Source organism: Saimiri boliviensis, chromosome 12 (assembly GCF_048565385.1).
Source record: "Saimiri boliviensis isolate mSaiBol1 chromosome 12, mSaiBol1.pri, whole genome shotgun sequence".
In the NCBI taxonomy this organism is placed as follows: Eukaryota; Metazoa; Chordata; class Mammalia; order Primates; family Cebidae; genus Saimiri; species Saimiri boliviensis.
This window is the reverse complement of record NC_133460.1, coordinates 87,231,986-87,257,630: the sequence shown is the minus strand read 5'-3', so window position 1 is coordinate 87,257,630 and position 25,645 is coordinate 87,231,986. Positions and strand designations below refer to the sequence as shown.

The 25,645-nt window shown below is 49.0% G+C and overlaps 1 protein-coding gene across 3 annotated transcripts in view; it reads right to left on the bottom strand.

Annotated features, from left to right (window-relative positions):
- Positions 1–25,645, bottom strand: part of SUFU (SUFU negative regulator of hedgehog signaling) — a 133,116-nt gene that overhangs the window by 16,720 nt on the left and 90,751 nt on the right. For 2 of the 3 annotated variants that reach the window (XM_039465238.2, XM_010333129.3), the window contains exons 7-9: positions 24,270–24,423; positions 21,727–21,838; positions 2,038–2,172 (exon numbers count right to left, since the gene is read on the bottom strand). In XM_039465238.2, coding sequence (XP_039321172.1) covers positions 2,038–2,172; positions 21,727–21,838; positions 24,270–24,423 — 401 coding nt within the window. Of the gene's footprint in view, positions 1–2,037; positions 2,173–21,726; positions 21,839–24,269; positions 24,427–25,645 lie in introns of all 3 variants that reach the window. The other variant, XM_010333128.3, reaches the window with a different exon arrangement.

Genomic DNA, 25,645 nt, shown 5'->3' with positions numbered 1-25,645 from the left:
GCCCCCTTCACAAGTTCTCTAAGGTCATTCTTTCAAAGTGTTCAAAGCTAGCAGAAAACACTCTAGATCAGAGTTCAAAAGCCCTCCAGAGGTCGTGGGGTTCACCTCCCTAAGGAAAACTGAGGCCAGAGAGAAAACGTAGCAATGTGCCAAAGGTCATGCCCAGATGTAAGAGGGGGTCACATCCCCCATTGGGGATGGAGGTGAAGTAGTGTCTAGACAAGTTTCCCTGGGATGATGGGATAGTGCCTCTCCAGTGGGACACTACAGTGACCAGGGCAGAATCTTCCACCTGCATCTGGGTTTTCCCATAACATTTAAGTGGCTGGTCCAAAAGCCATAGCACATCTTAAAAAAAAAAAGCAAGCAAGCAAACTGAAGCCATGTGGGGTCACTCAGGGAGCCACAGAAGTTACGTTTTTTTTTTTTTTTTTTTTTTTTGAGACGGAGTTTCGCTCTTGTTACCCAGGCTGGAGTGCAATGGCGCGATCTCGGCTCACCGCAACCTCCGCCTCCTGGGTTCAGGCAATTCTCCTGTCTCAGCCTCCTGAGTAGCTGGGATTACAGGCACGTGCCACCATGCCCAGCTAATTTTTACTTTTAGTAGAGACGGGGTTTCACCATGTTGACCAGGATGGTCTCGATCTCTTGACCTCTTGATCCACTCGCCTCGGCCTCCCAAAGTGCTGGGATTACAGGCTTGAGCCACCATGCCCGGCCCCACAGAAGTTACTGTTAATCCCTAGTCTGGAAATATACCTGGGGGAGGGGCAAGCAGGGGCAGCCAATGGGCAGAGCCACCCATCAGTGAAGGAAGCAGAACCTGTGGCTGCCTTCTCAGGCTGCCTCCAATTAACCCTTCACCAGTCAAAAGGCCCTGGGCCTCGGCCAGATAAGTGGCTGGGGAGGATGTGGCTGTGGGGTGGTGGTGGGCCCTGCCAGATCTTGTTCATTCTGGCCACTTGCTCTCTGTCTGCTGCCCAGGGTGGCTGGCCAAGGCTGGTTACCCTTCAAACTCACACCCAGGTGCTGGGGACAGTGGGGAGAGTCCCCACTGTGCAAGTCTTCTTCCCTGTCACTGTTCTGTGAGTTTAGAGTTACTCTTAGAGCCTCTGCTGCTCAGAGTGTGGGTGGAGCCCTGTGGCTGTAGGGGAGCCAGCTGTAGATGCAGCCATGCAGCCGCCCTGAGCACAGAGCTGAGTTCTGGCCAGAGGGCTGGGCTCTGGCACTGTGGACAGAAGCAGAAGGGACACAGCTGGGCTTCCTGGTCCCTCAAGGAGTTTGCTGGACTGGCCACTGGGTTTTAGAACTGAGTGTTTTCCATGGGAAAAGCAGCAAGCAGGAGAAAATAGAGCCCAACCCACCCAACCCTGCCCTGACAAACCAGTGCTTCTGGGGACCCTGCCATCCCTGACCCTGGACTTGTGGGTGGCTGGGGGCACCTGAGACTCCCTAGGTCACAGAGCCTTCCTCAGGGGAACAGGCCCGAGGAACACTTCTCTGGACAAAGGAGAGTTCTTTAGTGCCTATTCCCTGTGGATTCTGACTCCAGAACTTGAAAACGAGGAAGGTCTGTCAAGCAAGCAGTCAGAGATCAGTGGGGCTCTCTGGCTACAATGCTGGGCCCACTGGGGGCTGTCGCTGCTCTGGGCTAGACAGGGGATACAGAGAAGAGAGCCCCTCTCTAGGAAGGATGGTTGACTTCTCACCACCTAGGCCCACCAGAGGCTTGGGCAGGGAGAACACTGCATGGCCCAATGACATGGGGGTGACTGCTCAGTTCACAGAACCCGGGCTCTAAAACAGGCCCCAAGTGGAGTAGCTCTCTTCTCCCTCCCTGAGCCCCAGCCTGCTTAGGTGTGTGGGCTGCCAACAGGCACCTCAGCCTCACCAGGAGACAGCAAGCACGGGCCTGGTGGCTCTCTAGAGGCTCAAGGATGTCTGCTAGGGGAGGGGGCTGGGAAGGTTCTGAAGTATCCCCTGGAGGCTGAGCTGGGTGCTGTGGGGTGAGCTGTGTGGCAGGGCTGTCTCTCTCACCTTAGGCAGAGAGGAATGAGGGCTCCGGACTCCTGGTTGAATTTCAGATGTACACTCTCGAGCTGCCGTGTGCGAATGAGCTCATGGGGAATGATGGCCGTGGAGCTGTCACTTTCCAGGCTGTCTTTACGGCTCCTGTGAAGCAAGCGCAGGAAAACGTTCAGCACAAGGTAAAAAGCTCAGGGAGGAGCAGGATGGGAGTCTCTGTCTAGGCTCCTGAGTAATAAAGACAATAATGGTGACCGATGATAATGATGGTGACAGCAACCATTTTGTATATGCCTAGCAAGCGCCGGCCACTTCACCAAGCGCTTCTCACTGACTGGCTACTCTTCACAATGCTCCCAAGAGGTAGCTGCCACCATTCTTTTCTTTTTTACAGAGGAGGAACTGGGGATAGGCAGGCTTAGTAATTTGCACAGGTTGCACAGCCAGAGAGTGGGTGGAGGTGAGATCTAGTCTCAGGTAGGTCTGGTTCTATAAAGCCTGCATCTTTGGCCAACATTTTTTTTTTTTTTTTTGAGACGGAGCTTCACTCTTGTTACCCAGGCTGGAGTGCAATGGCGCGATCTCGGCTCAGCGCAACCTCCACCTCCTGGGTTCAGGCAATTCTCCTGCCTCAGTCTCCTGAGTAGCTGGCATTACAGGCATGCGCCACCATGCCCAGCTAATGTTGTGTATTTTTAGTAGAGACGGGGTTTCACCATGTTGACCAGGATGGTCTCGATCTCTTGATCTCGTGATCCACCTGCCTCGGCCTCCCAAAGTGCTGGGATTACAGGCTTGAGCCACCGTGCCCGGCCTTTTTTTTTTTTTTTTTTTTTTTTTAAGATGGTGTCTCGCTCTGTTATCCAGGCTGTAGTACAGTGGTGCAATCTCAGCTCACTGCAACCTTCACCTCCCGGGTTCAAGCCATTCTCCTGCCTTAGCTTCCTGAGTAGCTGGGATTACACGCGACCGCCATCATGCCTGGCTAATTTTTGATTTTTAGTAGAGATGGGGTTTCGCCATGTTGGCCAGGCTGGTTTCGAACCCTTGACCTCAGGTGATCAACCTGCCTTGGTCTCCCAAAGTGCTGAGATTACAGGCGTGAGCCACTGCGCCTGGCCCCAACGTTCTACATTAAAATTTATGGCACAGTGGCTTGTCTCCCTGTGATCAGCAGGAGCTTTTGGGAGCCCTTCCTCTCCTGCCCTGGAGCCTCAGAGCTCTAATTCTGAGCACCATGAGATATGGCTCCAAGAGTTTCTGTCCAGGTGACCCTCAAGGCTTTGAGGATGCACATTCCACCAATGGCTAGGAGCTGCAGGGACATTCACACCCTTCATCTAACCAGACGATAATATAATCTGCACCGCCGAGTACAAGCCGGGCTCTTAGGATTCAGACCAGTGGGCCTGGCTGGAAAGCAGAACCGGGCCCCTACGCTGCTGGGCTTCAAGGCCCTAGGAGCCTATACCAGATTCCTCCTGTGGCCTTGGCACCATGAGCTGTCGCTGCTGCCCCACACTCCCTCCTGCCTGCTCCCCACCAACAGTGTGGCCCACAGCTTGGCCACGGAGTCCCTTTGCATTCTAAGATTTGCTCTTTCAAATTCAGCTGCCCCCACTGACAACCTCTCAAATCTGCCTCGGCCAGAAATAAGAGTTACCCACTGATCTCTTTCAAAAGGCCGGATCCTGGTTTGGGCTGCGAATCTCAGAACAATTCCCCAAGTGTCCATCAAAAACTGGGTGAGAAGCTCTAGTTATTTATCATTCAAGTGGCAGGCAGGAGCCACCCAGGATGACAGCCGGACAGCCACTGAGGGGCAGGCCCAACCTCCTCACACACTGCAGGGCTGGGTGTCGGGTAGCTCCCTCTGGCAGGGTGGCACCCAGACAGACAGGGCACCTCCGCAGGGGAAGGTGTAGGATCAGCAGGCAAAAGACAGAGGATGGCCCTTTCCAGCAAGGGCCCTGTGGTGGCAGCGGGTTAAACATGCCCCCGAGGTCACGGGCCATCCTTGCCTGCTGGTCTTCTCCTTGTGGGGACTCACCCCCGGATCGGACTGTTTCTTCACAAAGTGGTCCCTTCCTCTGGTTTCCTAAAGCCAGCTCTGAAACTGCCTTTTCCCCTGGCTTCGCCCTTGCATAAGACCTGTGAAGGAGACAAATGCTATGGCCAAGAGGGTCACAGTATTCGGGACTGGAAGGAAACTCTGAGGTTGTTTAATCTAGCTCTTTTTTTTTTTTTTTTAAATTTTAAAAATTATTTATTTATTTATTTATTTTTTGGAGACGGAGTTTCGCTCCTGTTACCCAGGCTGGAGTGCAATGGCGCAATCTCGGCTCACTGCAACCTCTGCCTCCTGGGTTCAGGCAATTCTCCTGCCTCAGCCTCCTGAGTAGCCGGGATTACAGGCACCCGCCACCATGCCCAGCGAATTTTTTGTATTTTTAGTAGAGACGGGGTTTCACCATGTTGACCAGGATGGTCTCGATCTTTTGACCTCATGATCCACCCGCCTCGGCCTCCCAAAGGGCTGGGATTACAGGCGTGAGCCACCGCGCCGGGCCTAATCTAGCTCTTCTTTACAAGAGAGCGGGTGACACATCCAAGGCCACAGGGCAAGTCTGTGGTGGGCCAGAATGGGAGCCTCGGACTTCCAACCAACTCTCTTTCCCTTCACCAGGACTCCTGCACCTCCCTCCCTTCTGAAGGAAGCACCAGCGACAGGTGAGGGCTCAGTGGAGACAGGGGGTGCCCTCAGGGCTCAAACAAGAGCAGAACTCAGGAAGCAGTGTTTCCTGAGCTATATTTCCTGAGCCCTTACTCTGTGCTAACCCTCTGCTCAGGCCATAGGTTCGCTCGCTGATTTCTCCCAGCAAGCACAAGGTAGGCTCTGTTGTCAAGTCTTCTTTCACGGACAAGGTAACTGAGGCTCACAGAGGTGAGGGGACAAGCCCAAGGGCTCAGAATGAGTTTAAGCGAAAGAACCAGGGGGTGACTCTCATAATCGCTCCCCTGTGCCATCTCTGACCACCTGCTCCTGCTTCCAGACACACCACCATTCTCCTGAAAGGTTCTGAGGTTTGGCTTGGCCAGGTGGGGCCTGCTAGAGGATCCCAGCCGCTATGGTGCCGGCAAAAATGCTGATGAATAGCATGGGAGGTGGGGTAGGGGCTCGCAGAGAAGAATCAACAGCACACTGGGCTAGAGGCATCTCAAGCTGGAGGGAAAAATAAATTGTTGAAAGTCAGCTAAAGTCACCTTGGTAACTGCCACAACACACTCACCCAGAACCAGGACATCAAACCCAACTGCAAACAGCTTTAAAGAAATGGAAAAGAACTTAATCATCTGAAGAATTAATGTGACAAGTGCCCACATTTACACCTCCCACCAACCTTCAATCATTTGAAACCATACTTTAATCTTTTAAGAGAAAAAAAATTGCAAAATGCTACATCTGCAGTCCTGGAGCTTGGGTATTTCCGGCATGCTGCTTCACTGGAAACACGGCTGCTGTTACACACACACACACACACACACACACACACACACAAGTCCAGCTTTTTGCTGATTTGTTTTTTCTGGACATCGATGCAGAAGCATGAATTATTTGTGTGGGCTGGGCGAGGTATTACATCTGCAGCCAACACAGGTTTGCAACGTTTTGCATGGTTGTCAGGTTAATCTTAGTCATAAAAAAATAAGTAGTGTGCTCGGTTGCATGGCCTAATTTTTCAGCTGGGCTCTTTTCTCGCTGAGTTCCCAGCGGAGGGTAAGGCATGGCTTTGGGGGCTAGAAGGGAGAGGGGCTCTCGGGGAGCCACAGCTCATACCTGCTGGCGACTGCCAGGGGCATGAGGCCAAGGCTGTGCTCCAGGAGACAGAGTGGCTAACAGCTTAAGTTCTGTTCCAGTCTTACATGACATTGGGCTTAACTTCTAAGCTTTGGTATCCTCTTAACAAGAATAAATAACAATAGGTCATTAGGACTAAATGGGATGACTGAGATGAGGCATCTCATAGTGCCTGGGATGTAGAAGGTGCTCATAATACATCTGACAACTGCATTAATGTGTTGACATTAGCTGGCTGCCTCTAAAAGTCTATCTGCTCCTCCTGTAGGAATGTCAATGGCCTAACCAAAACTTGCTTGCCTTTATCCTGGGCCCAGAATCCAACTGCCTCTGTCCAGGTCAGTTCTCTGCTGAACAAAGGTTGTTGCCTGGAGTTTGGGAGAGGGTACTTCTGAGATGGGGCTTGAAAGGGCTCCCGACTCCTTGAGTGGACACTTGCAGGCTTTGTTCAACCACTGGTGCTCTGGGAAGGCCCTCCTATAGCCCAACAAAAACCCTGAGACCTTTGCTCCACTGAGGGAGGTGCTACCAGGGCTCTCTTCCGTCTACAGAGCACAAGCTGCCTTCCTGCAGTTCTCAAACCCCTGTTCTTCAAGTCGCCTAGAGTGAGATGAATTCATCTTCACATAATAACCTTTCCAATCCCTAAGGCTGCTCTCACATCCCACCAAAAATTTTTTTTTTTTTGAGACAGAGTCTCACTCTGTCTCCCAGGCTGGAGTGCAGTGGTATGATCTTAGCTCACTGCAACCTACACCTGCTGGGTTCAAGTAATTTTCTGCCTCAGCCTCCTGAGTAGCTGGGATTAGAGGCACCTGCCACCATGCCTGGCTAATTTTTGTATTTTTAGTAGAGAAAGGGTTTCACCATCTTGGCCAGGCTGGTCATGAACTCCTGACCTCATGGTCCTCTTACCTCAGCCTCCCAAAATGCCGGGATTACAGGCATGAGCTACCACACCCGGCTTTTTTTTTTTTTTTTTTTTAAAGATGGAGTTTCGTTCTTGTTTCCCAGGCTGGAGTGCAATGGCGTGATCTCGGCTCACCGCAACCTCCGCCTCCTGGGTTCAAGCAATTCTCCTGCCTCAGCCTCCTGAATAGCTGGGATTACAGGCACGTGCCACCATGCCCAGCTACTTTTTTGTATTTTTAGTAGAGAGATCGAGACCATGTATTTTAGGTCGAGAGATCGAGACCATCCTGGTCAACAGGGTTTCACCACGTTGACCAGGATGGTCTCGATCTCTCGACCTCGTGATCCACCCGCCTCGGCCTCCCAAAGTGCTAGGATTACAGGCTTGAGCCACTGCGCCTGGCCCTTTTTTTTTTTTTTTTTTTTTTTTTTTTTTTTGAGATGGAATTTCACTGTTACCCAGGCTGGAGTGCAGTGGTGTGATCTCGGCTAACTGCAACTTCTGCCTCCTGGGTTCAAGAGATTGTCCTGAATCAGCCTCCCGAGCAGCTGAGATTACAGGTGCCCACCACCATGCCCAGCTAATTTTTGTATTTCTAGTAATTACTGGGTTTCGAAATGTTGGCCAGGCTGGTCTCAAACTCCTGACCTCAAGCGATCCTCCTGCCTTGGCCTCCCAAAGTGCTGGGATTACAGGTGTGAGCCACCGCACTAGGTCCCAAGTTTCTTTTTCTACTCTCTGTGGCCCTAACTTTTAACTGGATTCTTGACAAGGTTCTGAAATCCTCCATCCATTCAAGTCACCTCTGGTGAATGGGACCCTGGGCTCATTCTAACTTGTCAAAGTTTGAGTGTCCCATTTAGAAGTGAAGTGTTGTATGTGGCAATAAACATACTATGTGACCTAACCAGTGCAGATCACAAAGGGACTATAATCTCTCTCGTTTGGGACATTTTATTTCTATTAAAACTGTCATCAAATTATCTATTCTTTGTAACCTCCTCATACTACCAGCTCACACTGTACTCCCTCTGTCAACGAAATCTCCCTCAGGCTTTCTCTCACGGGCTACCCTTGGACCCGTTCTCCCCCATCTAGTATGTCCGGTTGATTAAATGGAGCTAAGAGCTGAACTCTGCACTATCTGGCTAGTGTTTCGGTAGTTTGGGTATTTCTGAAACCTGAATCTGGCATCCATCATATTGGCATTGCTTCCTGACTTCACATTACTGACAAAACTGATAAATTTGTCATCGATGTTCTCATCCCAGGCTTTGATTAAACAGTAAACAGGACACAGCTAGGCAGACAGGCTGACAGGCTGACATCATTACTTTTTGGGTATGCTCATCCAACCGGTTATAAATCAACCCAACCTTCCCATCCCCACAGCCCTCACCCTCCTGGATGAGCTCTGGACATTTTTGTCTTGCCTATAATGTTATCAGAATGTTCTCAAAACATCTCGCTAAACTCCACCTATATAAATCTACAGCACTTCCTTTGTCTACTTGGGCAAGTACGCATTTCTTTTTTCTTTTCTTTCTTATTTTTCCCCCTCGAGAGACTCACTGCGACATCCAGGCTGGAGTGCAATGGGGACATCTTGGCTCACTGCAACAACCTCTGCCTCCCAGGTTCAAACAATTCTCCCGCCTCAGCCTGGGATTATAGGTGATGGCCACCACACCCAGCTAATTTTTGTATTTTTTTTTTTTTTTTTTTTTTTTGAGACGGAGTTTCACTCTTGTTACCCAGGCTGGAGTGCAACGGCACGATCTTGGCTCACTGTAACCTCCGCCTCCTGGGTTCAGGTAATTCTCCTGCCTCAGCCTCCTGAGAAGCTGGGATTACAGGCACGTGCCACCATGCCCAGCTAATGTTTTGTATTTTTAGTAGAGACGGAGTTTCACCATGTTGACCAGAATGGTCTCGATCTCTTGACCTCGTGATCCGCCCACCTCGGCCTCTCAAAGTGCTGGGATTACAGGCTTGAGCCACCGCGCCCGGCCATTTTTGTATTTTTAATGGAGACAGGGCTTCACCATATTGGCCAGGCTGGTCTTGAACTCCTGACCACAAGTGATCCTCCCGCCTCAGCCTCTCAAAGTGCTGGGATTACAGGTGTGAGCCACTGCGCCTGGCCAGGTAAGCATTTCTAAAAAGGCAATGACGATGTTGAGTCTATTTAGGGGTCTTTGGAAAAAAGTAAAACTATACTACAAGGCTACAGTAATCAAAACATCACGGTACTGGTAACAAAACAGAGATATAGACCAATGGAACAGAACAGAGGCCTTGGAGGCAATGCCACACATCTACAACCATATGATCTTTGACAAACCTGACAAAAACAAGCAATGGGGAAGTGATTTCCTGTTTAATAAATGATGTTGGGAAAACTGGCTAGCCACGTGCAGAAAGCAGAAACTGGACCCCTTCCTAACACCTTATGCTAGAATTAACTCCAGATGGATTAAAGACTTAATGTAAGACCTAACACCATAAAAACCCTAGAAGAAAACCTAGGCAGAACCATTCAGGACATAGGCATAGGCAAGGACTTCATGACTAAAACACCAAAAGCATTGGCAACAAAAGCCAAAATAGACAAATGGGATCTAATTAAACTCCAGAGCTTCTGCACAGCAGAAGAAACAATCATTCGAGTGAACTGGCAACCAACAGAATGGGAAAAAAATTTTGCAATCTACCCATCTGACAAAGGGCTAATGTCCCGAATCTACAAAGAACTAAAACAGATTTACAAGAAAAACAAACAAACAAACCCATTCAAAAGTGGGTGAAGGATATGAACAGACACTTTTCAAAAGAAGACATACATGAAGCCAACAAACATATGAAAAAATGCTTATCATCACTAGTCACTAGAGAAATGCAAATCAAAACTACATTGAGATACCATCTCACACCAGTTAGAATGGCGATCATTAAAAACTCCGGAGACAACAGATGCTGGAGAGGATGTGGAGATATAGGAACACTTTTACACTGTTGGTGGGAGTGTAAATTAGTTCAACCATTGTGGAAGACAGTGTGGCGATTCCTCAAGGACCTAGAAATAGAAATTGCATTTAACCCAGCAATCCCATTACTGGGTGTATATCCAAAGGATTATAAATCGTTCTATTATAAGGACAAATGCACATGAATGTTCATTGCAGCACTGTTTACAATAGCAAAGACCTGGAACCAACCCAAATGCCCATCAATGATAGACTGGACAGGGAAAATGTGGCACATATATACCATGGAATAGTATGCAACCATAAAAAACGATCAGTTTGTGTCCTTTGTAGGGACATGGGTGAATCTGGAAACCATCATTCTCAGCAAACTGACACAATAACAGAAAATCAAACACTGCATGTTCTTACTCACAGGTGAGTGTTGAACAATGAGAACACATGGACACAGGGAGGGGGGCATCACACACTGAGGTCTGTTAGAGGAGAACTAGGGGAGGGACAGTCGGGGGTGGGGAGGGATAACATGGGGAGAAGTCCCAGATACAGGTGATGGGGAGGAAGGCAGCAAACCACATTGCCATGTATGTACCTGTGCAACAATCCTGCATGTTCTTCCCATGTACCCCCAAACCTAAAACGCAATAAATTATAAAATAAAATAATAAATAATAAAAAGGCAACGAGGATGGTCTGCCAAGCCTGGCTCTTTCTGACTTTTGGGGCTTGCTCTTTCCCTTGGAGTGTTCATAACCTACTTGCTGAATAATCTAGTCCAGAATTTTCACTGAGAGTGACACCAAGCTCACTAGTCTAGAGAGTGTAAGATGCTTTTCGCATCCTGAAACTTCTGAGTACTTCCAGTCTGCCAACACCTCTCTCCCATTCCCTCAAAGATTGCTGACACTAGCTTCACAACTCTCGCCTGCCAATTCTCCTGGTGTTCTGGGGGCACAATACACGTGAGCCAGATCTGAAATAATGGATTCAACCCTCTTGTCAATGCCCATGGGACCCTTCCTGGTCTGATAACCATTTGTTTCAATATGGAACCATAACAGAATTTGAGCAAATTCTGCTTTCTCTCTGCCACTGATTAACTTTACTCTGTCCAAACAACTGGACCTAGGTTTTCTTCTCCTTGCTCCAAAGAGAAGTACAAAAATAGTGTCCTTTTTGCTGGTCATTGCACCTTTTGGCAAGACTCAGTTCTTGAGTTTCAGCTTTTCTTGACCCTGTTCTTTAAAGTCTATGTTGACATAACATCTCTCTCCTTCCAGCATTTGTTCAAATTCTTCTAAAAACTTGAGTTGTGTGAAGTATTCTCTACAGACCTATACTGGTCTCTGGAGGAATAAGACCTCCTTTTGGTTTTCAGGGAACTAGTCACAATAATGAGACATCTTTTATTGAGCACAGACTATACAGTACTGGGTCCCATGCTAAATTCTTTATATACTTTGCTTCCTTTCATTTCCATGAGAACTCTATAAAGGGGCATTATTTCCCCCATTTTACAGATTAAAGACACTGAAACTCAGAGACTTAAGTAACTAGCCCAAGGTCATATGATGAGTAAAGAGCTGAGACAAAGCCCCAGGTCTCCTTCATACCAGCAAAAATGTAACTACAATATTTCTCCTTAAGAAACTCTCATTTCTTTTGAGTGGCCTTTTCTCAAAAGGGGTTTTGGGGCCATGAAGACACATCTATCTTTTCCCTGAATTCTTAAAAGAACTGCCTTCCTGGAAGACAGGGCAGGACTTCCCAAAGGGTATTTGATGGAATTTTAATTCAAGAGGAGTCTCTAGAAAAACAGGTGCGGCAAGGGCTGGATGCAATATGCCACATCTCAGATTAGAGATTCACAGAATGTTGGCATTTTGGACTCTGAGGAGGATGACAGAGGGAAAATGAACTAGTTTCATTTTGTGTAAGCCAGCATTTTCCAACTGTAACCAGAGAACCCTCTTTTCACTGAACACTCAACAAAATCCCCTAAAACGCTGCAGGGACCTCCTCTGGGGACTACTGGCCCAGGGTTTTCCCTCCTGAACTCTGCCTGCCCAAGCTACTTTCTTACAGGGCTCACACTCCCTGCTGGTCAGAATTGGGTCCACAGCCGAGTTTGCCCCATTATCTTCTGTGACCCTGAGACGGATGTTTTCCAGGGGGTTGTTAATGATTCTCCACTGCTCACCCTCAACTCTCTGAGGCTGGGGAGGCTGAAGTTCCCCTGGGCTTGCCTTGGCATCAACTGTGTGCTTTTTTACCTGGCATGCATCATCCTTTCTTTTCACTGGGCAGGGCAAACTATAACCATTCATGCAATATATATATTTTTTAACTTTTCTTTTTTAGAGTTTAAAGAGTCAAACAGTTCCATCAAGCTCATTATAATGATCACTGTCTTCCCATGACCCCCTCCTCGGAGACAACTGTCACCTGTGCAGATGATTCTTTCAGTATTTTCCTTGATATTTTCAATATACTTTATTTTTAATTCCCGGTACTTTTCTTTCTTTCTTTTTTTTTTTTTGAGATGGAGTTTCGCTCTTGTTACCCAGGCTGGAGTGCAATGGCGCGATCTCGGCTCACCGCAACCTCCGCCTCCTGGGTTCAGGCAATTCTCCTGCCTCAGCCTCCTGAGTAGCTGGAATTACAGGCACGTGCCACCATGCCCAGCTAATTTTTTTTGTATTTTTAGTAGAGACGGGGTTTCACCATGTTGACCAGGATGGTCTCAATCTCTCGACCTCGTGATCCACCCGCCTCGGCCTCCCAAAGTGCTGGGATTACAGGCTTGAGCCACCGCGCCCGGCCTTAATTCCCGGTACTTTTCTTTTCTTTTCTTTTCTTTTTTTTTTTTTGAGACAGTCTCGCTCTGTTGCCCAGGCTGGAGTGCAGTGGCACAATCTCAGCTCACTGCAACCTCTACCTCCCACGTTTCAGTGATTCTCCTGCCTCAGCCTCCTGGGTAGCTGGGATTACAGGCGTGTGACTGCGCCCAGCAATCACATGCCTGTAATTTTTTTTTGCATTTTAGTAGAGACTGGGTTTCATCAGGTTGGCCGGCCTCAAGTGATCTTCCCTCCTAAGCCTCCTGAATAGCTGGGACCACAGGCAAACTCCTGACCTCAAGTGATCTGCCAGCCTCAGCCTCTCAAAGTGCTGGGATTATAGGCGTGAGCCACTGCACCTGGCCTAATATTTGCTTTTCATGCTTTACCTACTGACTCCCCACTATGGAAGATAAGCTTTTAGCTCTCTTCCATGCTGCCTTCCTGCCCTCCCAGAATAACTGCACCATCAGTTTGTGTGGATTGGTATTAAGTGTTTACATTATTATGACTATATCAATGCTGTTTACAGCTGAGCCATGTATTATATTAATATACTTTTCCTTTCTGTCATAATTTTCTATTTTCCTTGCTTTTAATACCTGTCTTAGTTTTCTATGTGCTTATCAGCGATTAAATTAGAATTACTATTATTGGCTGGGTGTGGCAGGCCACACTTGAAATCCCGGCACTTTGGGAGGCTGGGGTGGGTAGATCGCTTGAGCTCAGGAGTTCAAGGCTAGCCCAGGCAACATAGTAAAACCCCATCTCTGGCTGGGTATGGTGGCTCAAGCCTGTAATCCCAGCACTTTGGGAGGCCAAGGCGGGTGGATCACGTGGTCAAGAGATGGCGACCATCCTGGTCAACATGGTGAAATCCTGTCTCTACTAAAAATACAAAAAATTAGCTGGGCATGGTGGCACGTGCCTGTAATCCCAGCTACTCAGGAGGCTGAGGCAGGAGAATTGCCTGAACCCAGGAGGCGGAGGTTGCGGTGAGCCGAGATCGCGCCATTGTACTCCAGCCCAGGTAACAAGAGTGAAACTCTGTCTCCAAAAAAACCCCATCTCTACCAAAAGTATAAAATTTAGCTGGGCATGGTGGCACATGCTGTGGTCCTAGCTACTCAGGAGGCTGAGGAGGGAAGATCACTTGAGCTCAGGAGGCAGAGGTTGAGATCACACCACTGCACTTTAGCAGGGCAACAGAGTGAAACCCCATCTCAAAAAAAAAAAAAAAAAAAAAAAAGCAATGATTTACTCTTACCAATGGCACACAGATCCTCCTCCCATGACATTCAAATACTTCAAGTATTTATCAATTTTATCTTCTTGGAGACATTTCTCCAGGAGATCCTTCCAACCTGCTCCCGCCTGAGTTGGCTGCCTTCCGTTCCTGCTACACCATTGTCATCTGGGATCACTCTCCCCTCCACCCTGGATTCTCCTTGCCTCTGTCTCCTGTTGGATTCATTTCCTACCCCCATATGTGTTCCTCATTCATTCGGATGGAAAGTGTCCTCTAGCTGACTTCACTCTATTTTTTAGTATGCCTCTCTCAGCTAAATTATCTCTTCTGAACTGCCACCTTCAGGGGTTTCCAGGCAAACTAAAATACCAGCTTTCCTCCATGCACCAGCATGCAGGTGTCCAACGCCCTGTTTCCAGTTACGTTTTCCGGTGACCTGGCATGTATCCCCCCACCTTTATCCTCTTTTACAGGTAATACTTGGTGGTGAAGAAGCTCAGATCTGGAGTCACACCATCCAAGATTCAAATCCTGACTGATAATCCCTGCAGTCTGATGCTAGATAAGTTCTACAACCTGGCTGAGTCTCAGTGTTCTAAGTCACGAGACAGAAACAAGGGCATCCCATGATGCAGGGCCAGGCACACAGTGACATACAATAAAAACTGCCCACTCAGCCACAAAGACTGGCCCAGGATTTCTTCTGTATTGAGAGAACCACACCAATGGGTGGCTTATGAGATGGCTTAGAGGTGCAATTGATCTAAATTGATCTATTTCGTCTTTACCACCTGTCTATATAACACATTCTATATTTGTTCTTCTCACTGCATAAGGTGACTTTTTATAGATTGTAATATACCCTCTCCTTCCAGTGTCAAGGTAGATTCCTGATTTCTAGTACTGTACAGTTCATAGTACACGCCTTGATCACTCTAGCTACAAGTAACAGACTGAAAGAGTCTCAACAATGCTTCCTTTCCACCCTGGTCTCTCTGAATGGAAAAGTCTTAATTTTTCCACTTAATTTTACCCTAAAGGGTATTGGTCCCATTCAGTCAGTGGCAGCAGGGGTGGAAAGGAGAGGAGTTGAACTATTGAGACTTCTTTTAGCCACAATCCCAGTCCTGTGACAGTCATGACGTCTGTACTGACCACACGACTTGGGGCCTTCTCCTTAGGGACGCCTGGGAACAGGAACCAGGGCATTGAGCTTGGCAACTATTCAGAAGTGAAATGGATGTGGCCTGCTGGGCCCAGACTAACCTCTGGCTTCTGCCCCCTCACCTGGGAGATTCTTCCTTTTGCTTTCTGATTACTGACAAAAGCTCTGAACTTTCCAGAGAAAGAACCACCTGCAGGTCTTTAGGGCAGAACTGGAAAAGGGTGTGGGTGTGGGATAGAGGGAGAGGGGACCAGCTCAATTCTGAAGTTCTTGTTAAGAACAAGGCTGGCCGGGCGCGGTGGCTCAAGCCTGTAATCCCAGCACTTTGGGAGGCCGAGGCAGGTGGATCACGAGGTCAAGAGATTGAGACCATCCTGGTCAACATGGTGAAACCCCGTCTCTAATAAAAATACAAAAAAATTAGCTGGACATGGTGGCGCATGCCTGTAATCCCAGCTACTCAGGAGGCTGAGGCAGGAGAATTGCCTGAACCCAGGAGGCGGAGGTTGCGGTGAGCCGAGATCGCGCCATTGCACTCCAGCCTGGGTAACAAGAGTGAAACTCTGTCTCAAAAAAAAAAAAAAAAAAAAAAAAGAACAAGGCTGTATAACCTGGTTATTCTGAGAAATTTTCTCATAAGGACAATACCAGGAGTAAAAAGCCACAAAAGGTGAATGGTAAACACCAATACCCTAATAATAAAATGCAGTATTTTCTTTTTTTGTTTTGAGACAGGGTCTCAGGCTGGAGTGCAGTGGTGAGATCACAGTTCACTGTAGCCCCAACCTCCTAGAACCAGGTGATCCTCCCACTTTAGCCTCCTGAGTAGCTGGAATTACAGGTACGTGCCGCCACACCTGGCTAATTTTTTGTATTTTTTGTAGAGTTGGGGTTTTGCCATATTGCCCAGGCTGGTCTCGAATTCCTGGACTCAAGAGATCTTTCTGCCTCAGCCTCCCAGAGTGCTGGGATTACAGGTATGAGCCACCACACTCAGTTTAAAAATGCAGTATTTTCATTGTGAATATCCCAAAGGTAAAATGTGATCACAAAATGGTGGGGCAGAGTATGGCTAAAGAAGTCAAGGTGAGTGAAATCTGCATTAGGGGATTTCCTAGACAACTACTAATTCCTCTGGGCACCAGGGGCCTCCATTCCCAGCCCTGCCCTCTGACTTGGGTGGGAGATTAGGACCCCTGCTCTCCTGAATGAGCTTGCTCTAGCCAGAACCCCAGCTTTTATTTTTCTGAGACACTGAGTCATTTCCTTTCTCCAGCTCTTACCTTTGAGCCTTCCTTTTCCCTTCCCTGGAGAAGTGACTCATTGCTGAAGTGTTGGGTGACACCAAGGATCAAGGATGGGTGATAAAAATACTCCTGATTGTGCAACTCTTGGGAGGGGGATGCAGCATTTGGGCTGAGAATTCAAGCACCAGTGAGATTCTGAAGCTGGGGTGTTAACAATGGCCATGGCTTCATCTCTTTGGGAAAGTGGAGCAAAGAATGAAGTTAAAAAAGAAATTTACCCAGGCTAGACTTGCTGTGGAGCCCCTTGCTCTTCCCTTTCAAATGTGTATTTCTGAGAAAGAACTGTAAAGGCACTTGATGTGACAACACGGATCACAGTGAGGGAGGCAAAAAGGAGCCTGCTGTCCAGGAAGCAGGGAGCAGAGAGGCCTGGGCTATTCCTCTCATCAGCCTGCAGAGTTTGGCTGGGGCCCTAAGAGCAGGGCTGTTTCTTTCTGAGCTTTTTTCTTTTTCCAGTGCAAACAACTGTACTTCCCCATCGCGAGAGTGTGAGGAAAGCCAACGTGACAGAGAGGGCTCCAGGCTGGCCGCTGCACTGACACAAGAGACCCCTTGGAACAGCGTTACCCAACACTGCCCTTCATGTGAGCGCCACCAGCCACAGCCCAGCTGTTTCCCCAGGTGGAAACTCACCTTCCTTCACCCCAAATTCACTAGTAGGTTGGATGCAAACAAGATACTTTCTTCTTCTAATTAATCTTCATGGACCTCATAGGCTGAGCAAAACAAAACACATTTTCTCTGAAGGATGACTCCCTGGCCAGGTTACAAGCTACTGAAGATGGGAATTAGCAGCAAAGTCACCCCAATCAAAGGCCAAACAGATAGGAGCAGAGACAATCGTAAGAGTAGAGAGAAATGTATGTATATGTATGTGCATGTGTGCTGGGGAGGTGTTGCAAATGAGAATGTTACAGCAGAGGAATTCATGGTACAGAATCTTAATTCTCCAGGAAATTAAGGCAAAAAACGTTTTTTAAAAAAGGTCTTAAAAGCTGCTGGTGTGATTCCAAAAGACTCAGAAACTCGGCAGTGATGGTGAGTTCACTTTTTAGAGGTGCCTCAACTACAAAGTACTTCTCCCACAGTCAGGAACTTTTCCCCTCCAACACAAGTGTGCAGTGTCCTGTCCCTCTCTGGGAGGGCACACAACTCAGAGAGCTTCCTAAGGGTCTACAGCCTCAGATGGTAAGTCACTGGCTGAGGGAGGAGGTGGTCCTAGAATACTGATGTGGGTTTCCAGCATCTAAGCAACAGTTTAGAGAAATACAGGCCAGGTGTGGTGGCTCATGCCTATGGTCCCAGCATTTTGGGAGGCCAAGGTGGGATGATCACTTGAGGCCAGGAGTTTGAGGCTGCAGTGAGCTATGATCTTGCTACCACATTCCAGCCTAGGTGACAGAAGGAGACCCTGTGTCTTTTTTTTTTTTAACGGAAAGAAAAGAAAAGAAAGAAAGAAAAGCAAACCTCTCCACACAATTCGCCTGACCACACATATCTTCTGTGCACTGTTCAGAGACCAAACTCCGGAGTCCACGTCTGACCAGGTGATCTCAGACACAGAGGATGCCCAGGAACTTTTCCCTCCTCAAATCCCTATAGACGTTGGCAGGCAGTCTTTAAACCAGGCTATCCTTGTTCAGCACAAAGGAGCTGCTTCTGATCTTTCCCAAACTCACCCAAGCAGGCAGTGGGAAGGGAGGCGCCAGCAAGCCGAAGGAGGCTTTTCTCAACTGATCTCATCTTGGGAAAAGCTAGATACAGATTTCATGGCTGGAATGCAAGGGTTGTGAAATGCTGAAGAAGCCCCAAAGAGGGCCAAGGACTCTCCTTCTGGGAAGGCAGTGGGAGGAGGGCTGGCAACAAAGAGCGGGAGAGGAGCAGGTTACCCAGGAAGCCTGCCTTTTTGGAAAGGAAGAAATAGACCCTCAAAATGGAAAGAAATCCCATAGCCCTGAGGTGGTAGAGAGGCTAAAGATAGGGTTGTTTTTGTTTCTGCACATGAAGGAAATAAGGCCTTGTGTCACAAAATAATCTTGGTATAAATGAGCCAATTATGACATAGCTTGTTATTTCTGGGATTTGGAATCACCAAGGCTCATGGCATCTCCTAGGAGTTATTTAACTCCCCTAGAGTTAAATAAGCCTAATATGCTTTTTTTTTTTTTTTTTTTTTTTTTTGAGACGGAGTTTCACTCTTGTACCCAGGCTGGAGTGCAATGGCGCGATCTCGGCTCACTGCAACCTCTGTCTCTTGGGTTCAGGCAATTCTCCTGTCTCAGCCTCCTGAGCAGCTGGGATTACAGGCACGCGCCACCACGCCCAGCTAATTTTCTGTATTTTTAGTACAGACGGGGTTTCACCATGTTGACCAGGATGGTCTCGATCTCTTGACCTTGTGATCCACCCGCCTCAGCCTCCCAGAGTGCTGGGATTACAGGCTTGAGCCACCGCGCCCGGCGCCTAATATGCTTCTAATATGAGGCTTTGGCCTTGTCCTCGGTGCCATGTGAGAGGTCCCGATTCATGCTGCAACTAGTTAGATGAATTCCACCAGTAAGGGTCATTATTTTCTCAGAGATATAGTTTGATGTGTCCCACATGGGGTCTCTGAGAATGGGGTAAGAAAGATTACACCCGTTTTAATGGCTGATAGATGGCTGTAAGCTCTGTCCCTTTCTAACTGTGGACAAGATACTTATTAGCCTCTCTGTACCTCATCCATTAAAAAGGGGGATATGTAAGATTACCGGCCACAGGGTGGCTATGAGGATGAGTTAAATGAATGGCGGTAGATAGTAGCTGGCACATTACCTAGCACAGAACAAGTACTAATAAAGTGTTAGCTGCTGCTGAGGTGTGAAAAGAGCAAGTGTTTGACGCCCCCAAGTAGGCCAGCACCCGGCTGCTAATGCCCAGGCTTCATCAGCTGCTCGGAGCCTCTGATCTAGCTCTGTCTTCCTCAGACCACAGACAAACCTGCAAAGACCTATGCATCAGAGCTCCCTGGCCCAGAAGTCCTGACTAAGGGGAAATGAGATGTGCAGACAAAATAAGGCCCATGCTAGCTGCACCCCCACAGGGAGAGGAGCAAACACTGGTGCCAGCACATTTTGGGTCAGCTTTCTCAGTTGCAATCCATGTGGTGTATCTGAAACGGGGTCAGGTCCCACAGTGGGCAGCACAGATATTACCATCGAGCTCACTGATCTGAACTGAGTCCATCATCATCGATCCTGAGTTAACAGGAAGCTTGAGTCTGACAGGCTCGAGGGGTGTGTTGGAAAATGTTCTTGGCAAAGGAGGACGAGAAACCATTTCTCAACCAATTGCTGACAAATTGGTAACCAGCACTAAGAGCCTCAGAGGAAACATTCTAAACCCCTTGGACTGCAGATCCTGGCACTTTACAGTCCTGACTGGGCATTAAACCTTCAGGAAGGGGAGACAACTCCTGGCACCTCAAATCTATTCCTACCCCTCTCTCTGTATCTCAGCCAACTCAAGCCAAAGGGCAGAAGCTGCAGCCTCTTCGCCTTATGTCTAAAGAGCCTTTGGACCAGAACCAACACCCTACAGCCCAGTAAGGGTGTGGGCTGAGTCTGGGCTTATGTGTATGTCTAGGAGCCCAGAGCCGGGTGCCCCCTTGCAATGTCTGGGGGTGCAGTAGCTGGAAGTGCCCCCACACCAGTGAGTGAGATCTCAGACCTGTCCCAGATACACAAGAGGGACAAGAAGGGTGTATCTCTGCAGGAGCCTGTGCCCTTCTGCCTAGAAACCCCAGGCTTCTAGGGGGAGAGAGCCATGTGGACTGAGACTGTCTCCAAGTTATAGGCCTTGCAGTACCTCTGGCTTCCCAACAGTGCCAACAAGGTTCAAAGCGAGAAGCCAAGCTTAGGGAATGGGAAGGAGTATAGCCCTGGGAAGGGTCCAGACTCACAGGTAGAGAACTTCCATATGTCCTATGACCCAGTGTGGCCATCTGCTGCTGCCAGGGGACAATCAGGATGCCTCAAGCCAGCTACTTCAGGTCAGCTGGCTGGAGAAACCCACAGGCCGGAGCTAAAAGCTGTGGTGGCGGTGAAGCCTTCTCCAGGCTCTTGCCAAAGAGCTCAACTCTCAGGACAGCCCTGTTCCCAGAGTAACTCTATTCCAGTCAGGTCCCAGGAGGCAGCCTCAACTTTAACCAGCCAAGCCTCCCCTGTGCTATCCTCTTGAGTTCCTTTCCCTGCTTATTAAAATTCTAAGGCGCCTTCAAGGTCCATGCCATGTTCTTCCTCCTCCAAGATGCCCTCCCTAACTACCTTAGATCCTGTGGACCTGTCTTTTCTGTAACACAATGAAGCGTTACTATTTCTGGGAACCACAATCAGTAACTGGAGCTAGAATCCAGAGAAGCAGCCATTTCCAACAAATCACATCCACAGCCAGACACATGCCATTAAAAGGAAGAGCCTGCACACCCCAGATGGCCCCCTGGGTCCTGAGCTTGTCAGACAGCAAGTATGGAATAAAGACTTCTTAGAAGAAGGCTAGATCACCCTGGTCTTGCAGGATGATTGACCCCGCCCCCTCCCTCCCCCTGACCCCCCGAAAGCCACCCTGCTTTCAGCCCAAGGCACAGCAATTTCCTCCCTGGCAGGCAAGGTTCCTGCTTTGGGCTGCCAGCGCCCAGGTATCTCCTGCCAGCAGCTATTCCCTAGAGCTGCCCTGGGACTAATGGCAGAAGGGGGTGCCCAGGTCCAGCCCTGTCCATCACTCATCCCCTCTATCAGAGGAAGAGAGGCTGGCAGGAAGCGGATCTGACCTCTGGGGTGACCACAGTCTCTCCTAAGGGCTACAGGAGCCCCTGGACAGGCAGCAGAGTCCTGCAAAGGACTTCCTTTCCCTTCCCTGGGCCCCAGGGAAGAGAGGCAGGAAGAAGGGCCTCAAAGGCAGGCAACCAGTATGGGGCTGGCCAGAGAGGGAGGCCCCCAGGGTTGTAGCTATCAGCCGGAGACCAGGCTCCAGGAAGGAAGGAAGGGCAACTCTAGCCGAGACTGAGATAAGGAGGGAACCGTGCTCAGCACAATGGGCTCCCACAAGACTGGGAGGCCCCAAGTCAGATTTCACCTCAACCTGGCCTCCCGTCTGTTCACACGGCTCATGTAAATATTTACTGATGTTTATATTCATGGTCTGCTGGGTCCCCTCTGAGGCCCTCACTTATTACCCGCAGATAGATCTGTGTGCCCCAGACCATGCCTGCTCTTAAGCCTAGAGACTCTGGGCCCATCCAGCAAGGGCTATGTACATTGTTCTCTCTCATGCAATCTACAGGGACAGGCCCTTCAGAACAAAACTGTCCTCTTGTTCCAGCCCTGGGACACTGGGGAACTTACGGGGCCCGGTCGTGGGCGAGGCCGTTCTGCCGCTGAGGGTTGATTGGTGGAAGGACAGGTTTGCTGTTGATCTCGAGTCCTCTCCTCAAGGTCTCCCGGATCTGCTCTGTGTCTGCAACAACACCACTAAGTTGTCCAGTGGCCCAGTGGGCTCCCAGCAACTCCCATCCTGCTCTTGAAACCTGGCTTAGCAGAGGTGCTAAGAAAAACTACCACTCTGGTACTCTCTAGGCATCCAGATGTGAGTGCTGAGTGAGTACAGACTGTGAGGGGACAATCGTGTTCTTAAGAAGCTCTGGGTTGGAAGAGTGCCATTTTTTTTTTTCTTTGAGACAGAGTTTCGCTCTTGTTACCCAGGCTGGAGTGCAATGGTGCGATCTCGGCTCACCGCAACCTCCACCTCCTGGGTTCAGGCAATTCTCCTGCCTCAGCCTCCTGAGTAGCTGGGATTACAGGCATGCGCCACCATGCCCAGCTAATTTTTTGTATTTTTAGTAGAGACGGGGTTTCACCATGTTGACCGGGTTGGTCTCGATCTCTCGACCTTGTGATCCACCTGCCTCGGCCTCCCAAAGTGCTGGGATTACAGGCTTGAGCCACTGCGCCCGGCCGGAAGAGTGCCATTCTTGTAGAAGCCAGAGGTAGCCTCTAGAGTTCAGAAGGGTGGTCTCTCCCACCCTTCTCCTTCCTGTATCACAGGCCCAAGGTTTACCCTTAACATGGTCAATTCCTAGTGGTCAGTCTCTGTGTGGAGAATGGATGCATGTTAAGGCTGCAAGCACCCTGCCATGAGTGGGCAGCTGCCTCTCACACACCTCTCTGGGTTCTGGGTGGTCAACTAGCATCTGACCCTGCCACCCCTTCCCCTTGTACTCAAGTCAGTGAGATGCTGAGATCATCTCTCACCTTGGCTTAACCCAGGAACCTCTGCCTCTCCATGGAGAGGGAAGGGCCAGGAGGTGAAAGGGTTCCCTTGGTGGGATGATTTCTTTGCAAGGTGCTTTGCTGGTCTTTGGGGTGAAGCTTACTAGTCTGGTCCCCTATACTGAGATTTGGATCTAAGATTTATCTCTGCAAATTGTAAACACATACAAAAAAGCAAATTAAAATTAGTTTCTCAAAGAGTGACCTCAGACTGGGAAGGAGATGATTACTAACTTTTCTAAGTATTTAACTTGTTACAGTGAGATGGATTACTTCTATAATTTTTTAAAAACAGCCAATAATGATTGAAATTTTAGACAAGACTATGACTGCCTCTTTAAATCACCTCTTTGATCAAAAGCAACCAAATGATTCTAATAACTGCATACCCTCTCTTTGAGCCTCCAACAGGCTTGGCATACCATTAGAACAAACGGGAAGGAAAGAAAGGGCTTGGTCGGGTGTGGTGGCTCACATCTGTAATCCTAGCACTTTGGGAGGCTAAGGCGGGTGGATTGTTTTGAGCTCAGGAGTTTAAGACCAGCCTGGGCAACTTGGCAAAACGCCGACTCTACAAAAAATACAAACATTAACCGGGCGTCGGTGGCGTACATCTGTAGTCCCAGCTACTTGGGACACTGAGGCTGGAGAATGGCTTCAGCCTGCGAAGCGGAGGTTGCAGTGAGCCAAGATCAAGCCACTGTACTGCAGCCTGAGCAACAGAGACCCGTCTCAAAGAAAAAAGGAAAAAAAAAAAAAAAAAAAAAAGAAAGGGGCTCAAATATTTGCACTAGGGGTTTAAGTCTGTCCTTTACAGAATGAACAAAAACCTTTTATAAGTTATCGTAGGTGTATTTTATTCAGGGCTGTAGACATTCTTCAAAAAATAAAAGATGGAAGAATGAAGAAAGGAAGTAGACAAAGAAGCTGTCAACACGTGTATATGTAAGTGGCTGCTTTTCCTATGCAGTTAGTTGGGGACGCCCTCTGCTAAAAACCACAACTGTTTCTGTAGCCAAGGTCAGCATAGGGAGATTCCAACAGGACAGCCACATCCTCCTTCCCCAAGACCCCATCCGGAACGCAGTGCAGAGGCCCTGCCCACAGCGCCTAACCCTGTACCTGTATGACAGGAGGTGGGGCAATTTACAAGCTGGCCTCATACTCAGACCTCTCTTGTCGAAGGCCTGGGAGGGCTCGAGGCCAGAGTGAGCCTTGAATCTGGCATGTCCTTCAGGCCAGAGCTGGGCCCTGTGTCAATTCCGTGGGTGGCCGACACTTGTTCTCTTGCACTTGGGTGGACTATGGACTTTTCCTGTAACTGTTCTAAGGCTTCCACTCACCTCCATGACCTCAGATTGCAAGGGGCAAATCTAAAACACAATGGTGCCTGCTGGTGATGCATTTGAAATACACACAGGAAACACAGCTAGAAATGGGCCAATAAAGCTCCCTTAATTCCACCCTGCTGGAAGACTTCACTTGCTGTTTAAATCATGCCAGGAAATAAACCATTGAATGGGTTGTTTTTGTTAGAGACCCATCCTAGAGAGCCTGGAAACCAGGCCTGGGGAAAAGGAAGGAGAAAGGCTAGGAGAAGGCTGGGTGATGGCTCCCACCTTTGCCAGAGAGCCGCCGGGGCTGTGTGCCGATGCAGATGCTCCGGCTGTCCTCGTCATCCTCGGGGGGGCGGCTCAGGTCGTCCCAGGCACATTTGGCACTGACACCACTCAGGTTGGAGCCGTCTGTCTCAATGCCTTTGTCAACTCTCTCCTGCTTGAAAAGAGCCAAAGAGCCAGAGTTCTTTCAGAGAACTGGTGGCCCAAGGTCACCATCCTTTCAGCCACCACTCAGTATTTACTGAGCCCTTATGGTGCTGAGCACAGGACAGATGCTGGAAGAGCAGGGTCTCTGACCTTGTTCTGCCCTGGTTACCAATGCGTGATAGTCTCTGCCAGCTCTTGAACTCCTCCAGGGGCACCAGGGATTAGAGGAAGCCAGGAGGAATCCAAATCCCAAGCGAAGCATCTCCTCTACTACCAACCTTCCAGTACAATGGTCTCTACCTGTTTCAGAGCCCAAACCTGTCCCCGCCGGACTGACTGGTCAAGCTGATGTGGCCATGAGAGAACCTGCTCCTCTGAGGAGAGGTATGATCCTTCCTTTCCTCCCACTCTTCCAGCTAGAACCTCCCAGTCACTACTGTAGAAGACAGGGTGGAAGCCTGCCACAGCCAAGAGGGCGCACCTGCAGTTTCTCCTTTTAACAGCTAGAGGGTGTGGTCACACAAGGAAGAGCCACCGGAGAGCAGAAGGCTGAACTTCCCCCAGCTGCATTGGTTCCCTTGTTTGGCAAAGGACTCTGGATGGAGATTGCTTCCTATTTCTTAGACTGAAATGGTGGCCTGGCGTGCAGTGACTATCTGCAGATGCCCTTTCCATACCGAGACCCTGCCTTTGTACAGGCCTTGGTATTGCTGAGTCCAAACACTCTCCAAATGGCCTCAGAGAAGAGTTGTACTCAAAACATTTCTGGATTTTCTGGTCAATCAGTTCTGTGATGCTGGGCCTTGAATTAAAAGTCATCTGGAAGGCTCTATGCCCATGTGGACCAAATAAAGCCTGTGACTGAGCACCTCAACAAGAATCTGTGCTTCCCGGCTCCATGGGTACCACACTGGCCTGCTGGACAGCCTGGGAGCCCATCTGGGGGAAGCACAGATACTGTCCTTATTTTCTGGGACCACTCAGCAAGTGACTCTGCCCTAGACGCCTCCTTCCCATCAGTTATCTCCTCCTTCCAAGTGCTAACACTGGCCTGGGCAAAGCTGGAGGTTCCACGCAGGAAGAGGCTAAGCAGGGAAACGCTCTGTGTACTCTGGGCGAAGCGTGTATACCCTAATGTGCTCAGGGGATAATCTGAGCTTCTTCCCTCTCCACTGGCTGCCCTGGGGTCCCTCACTCAGGTCGAGTTGCAGATAGACAATTCTTGGCTC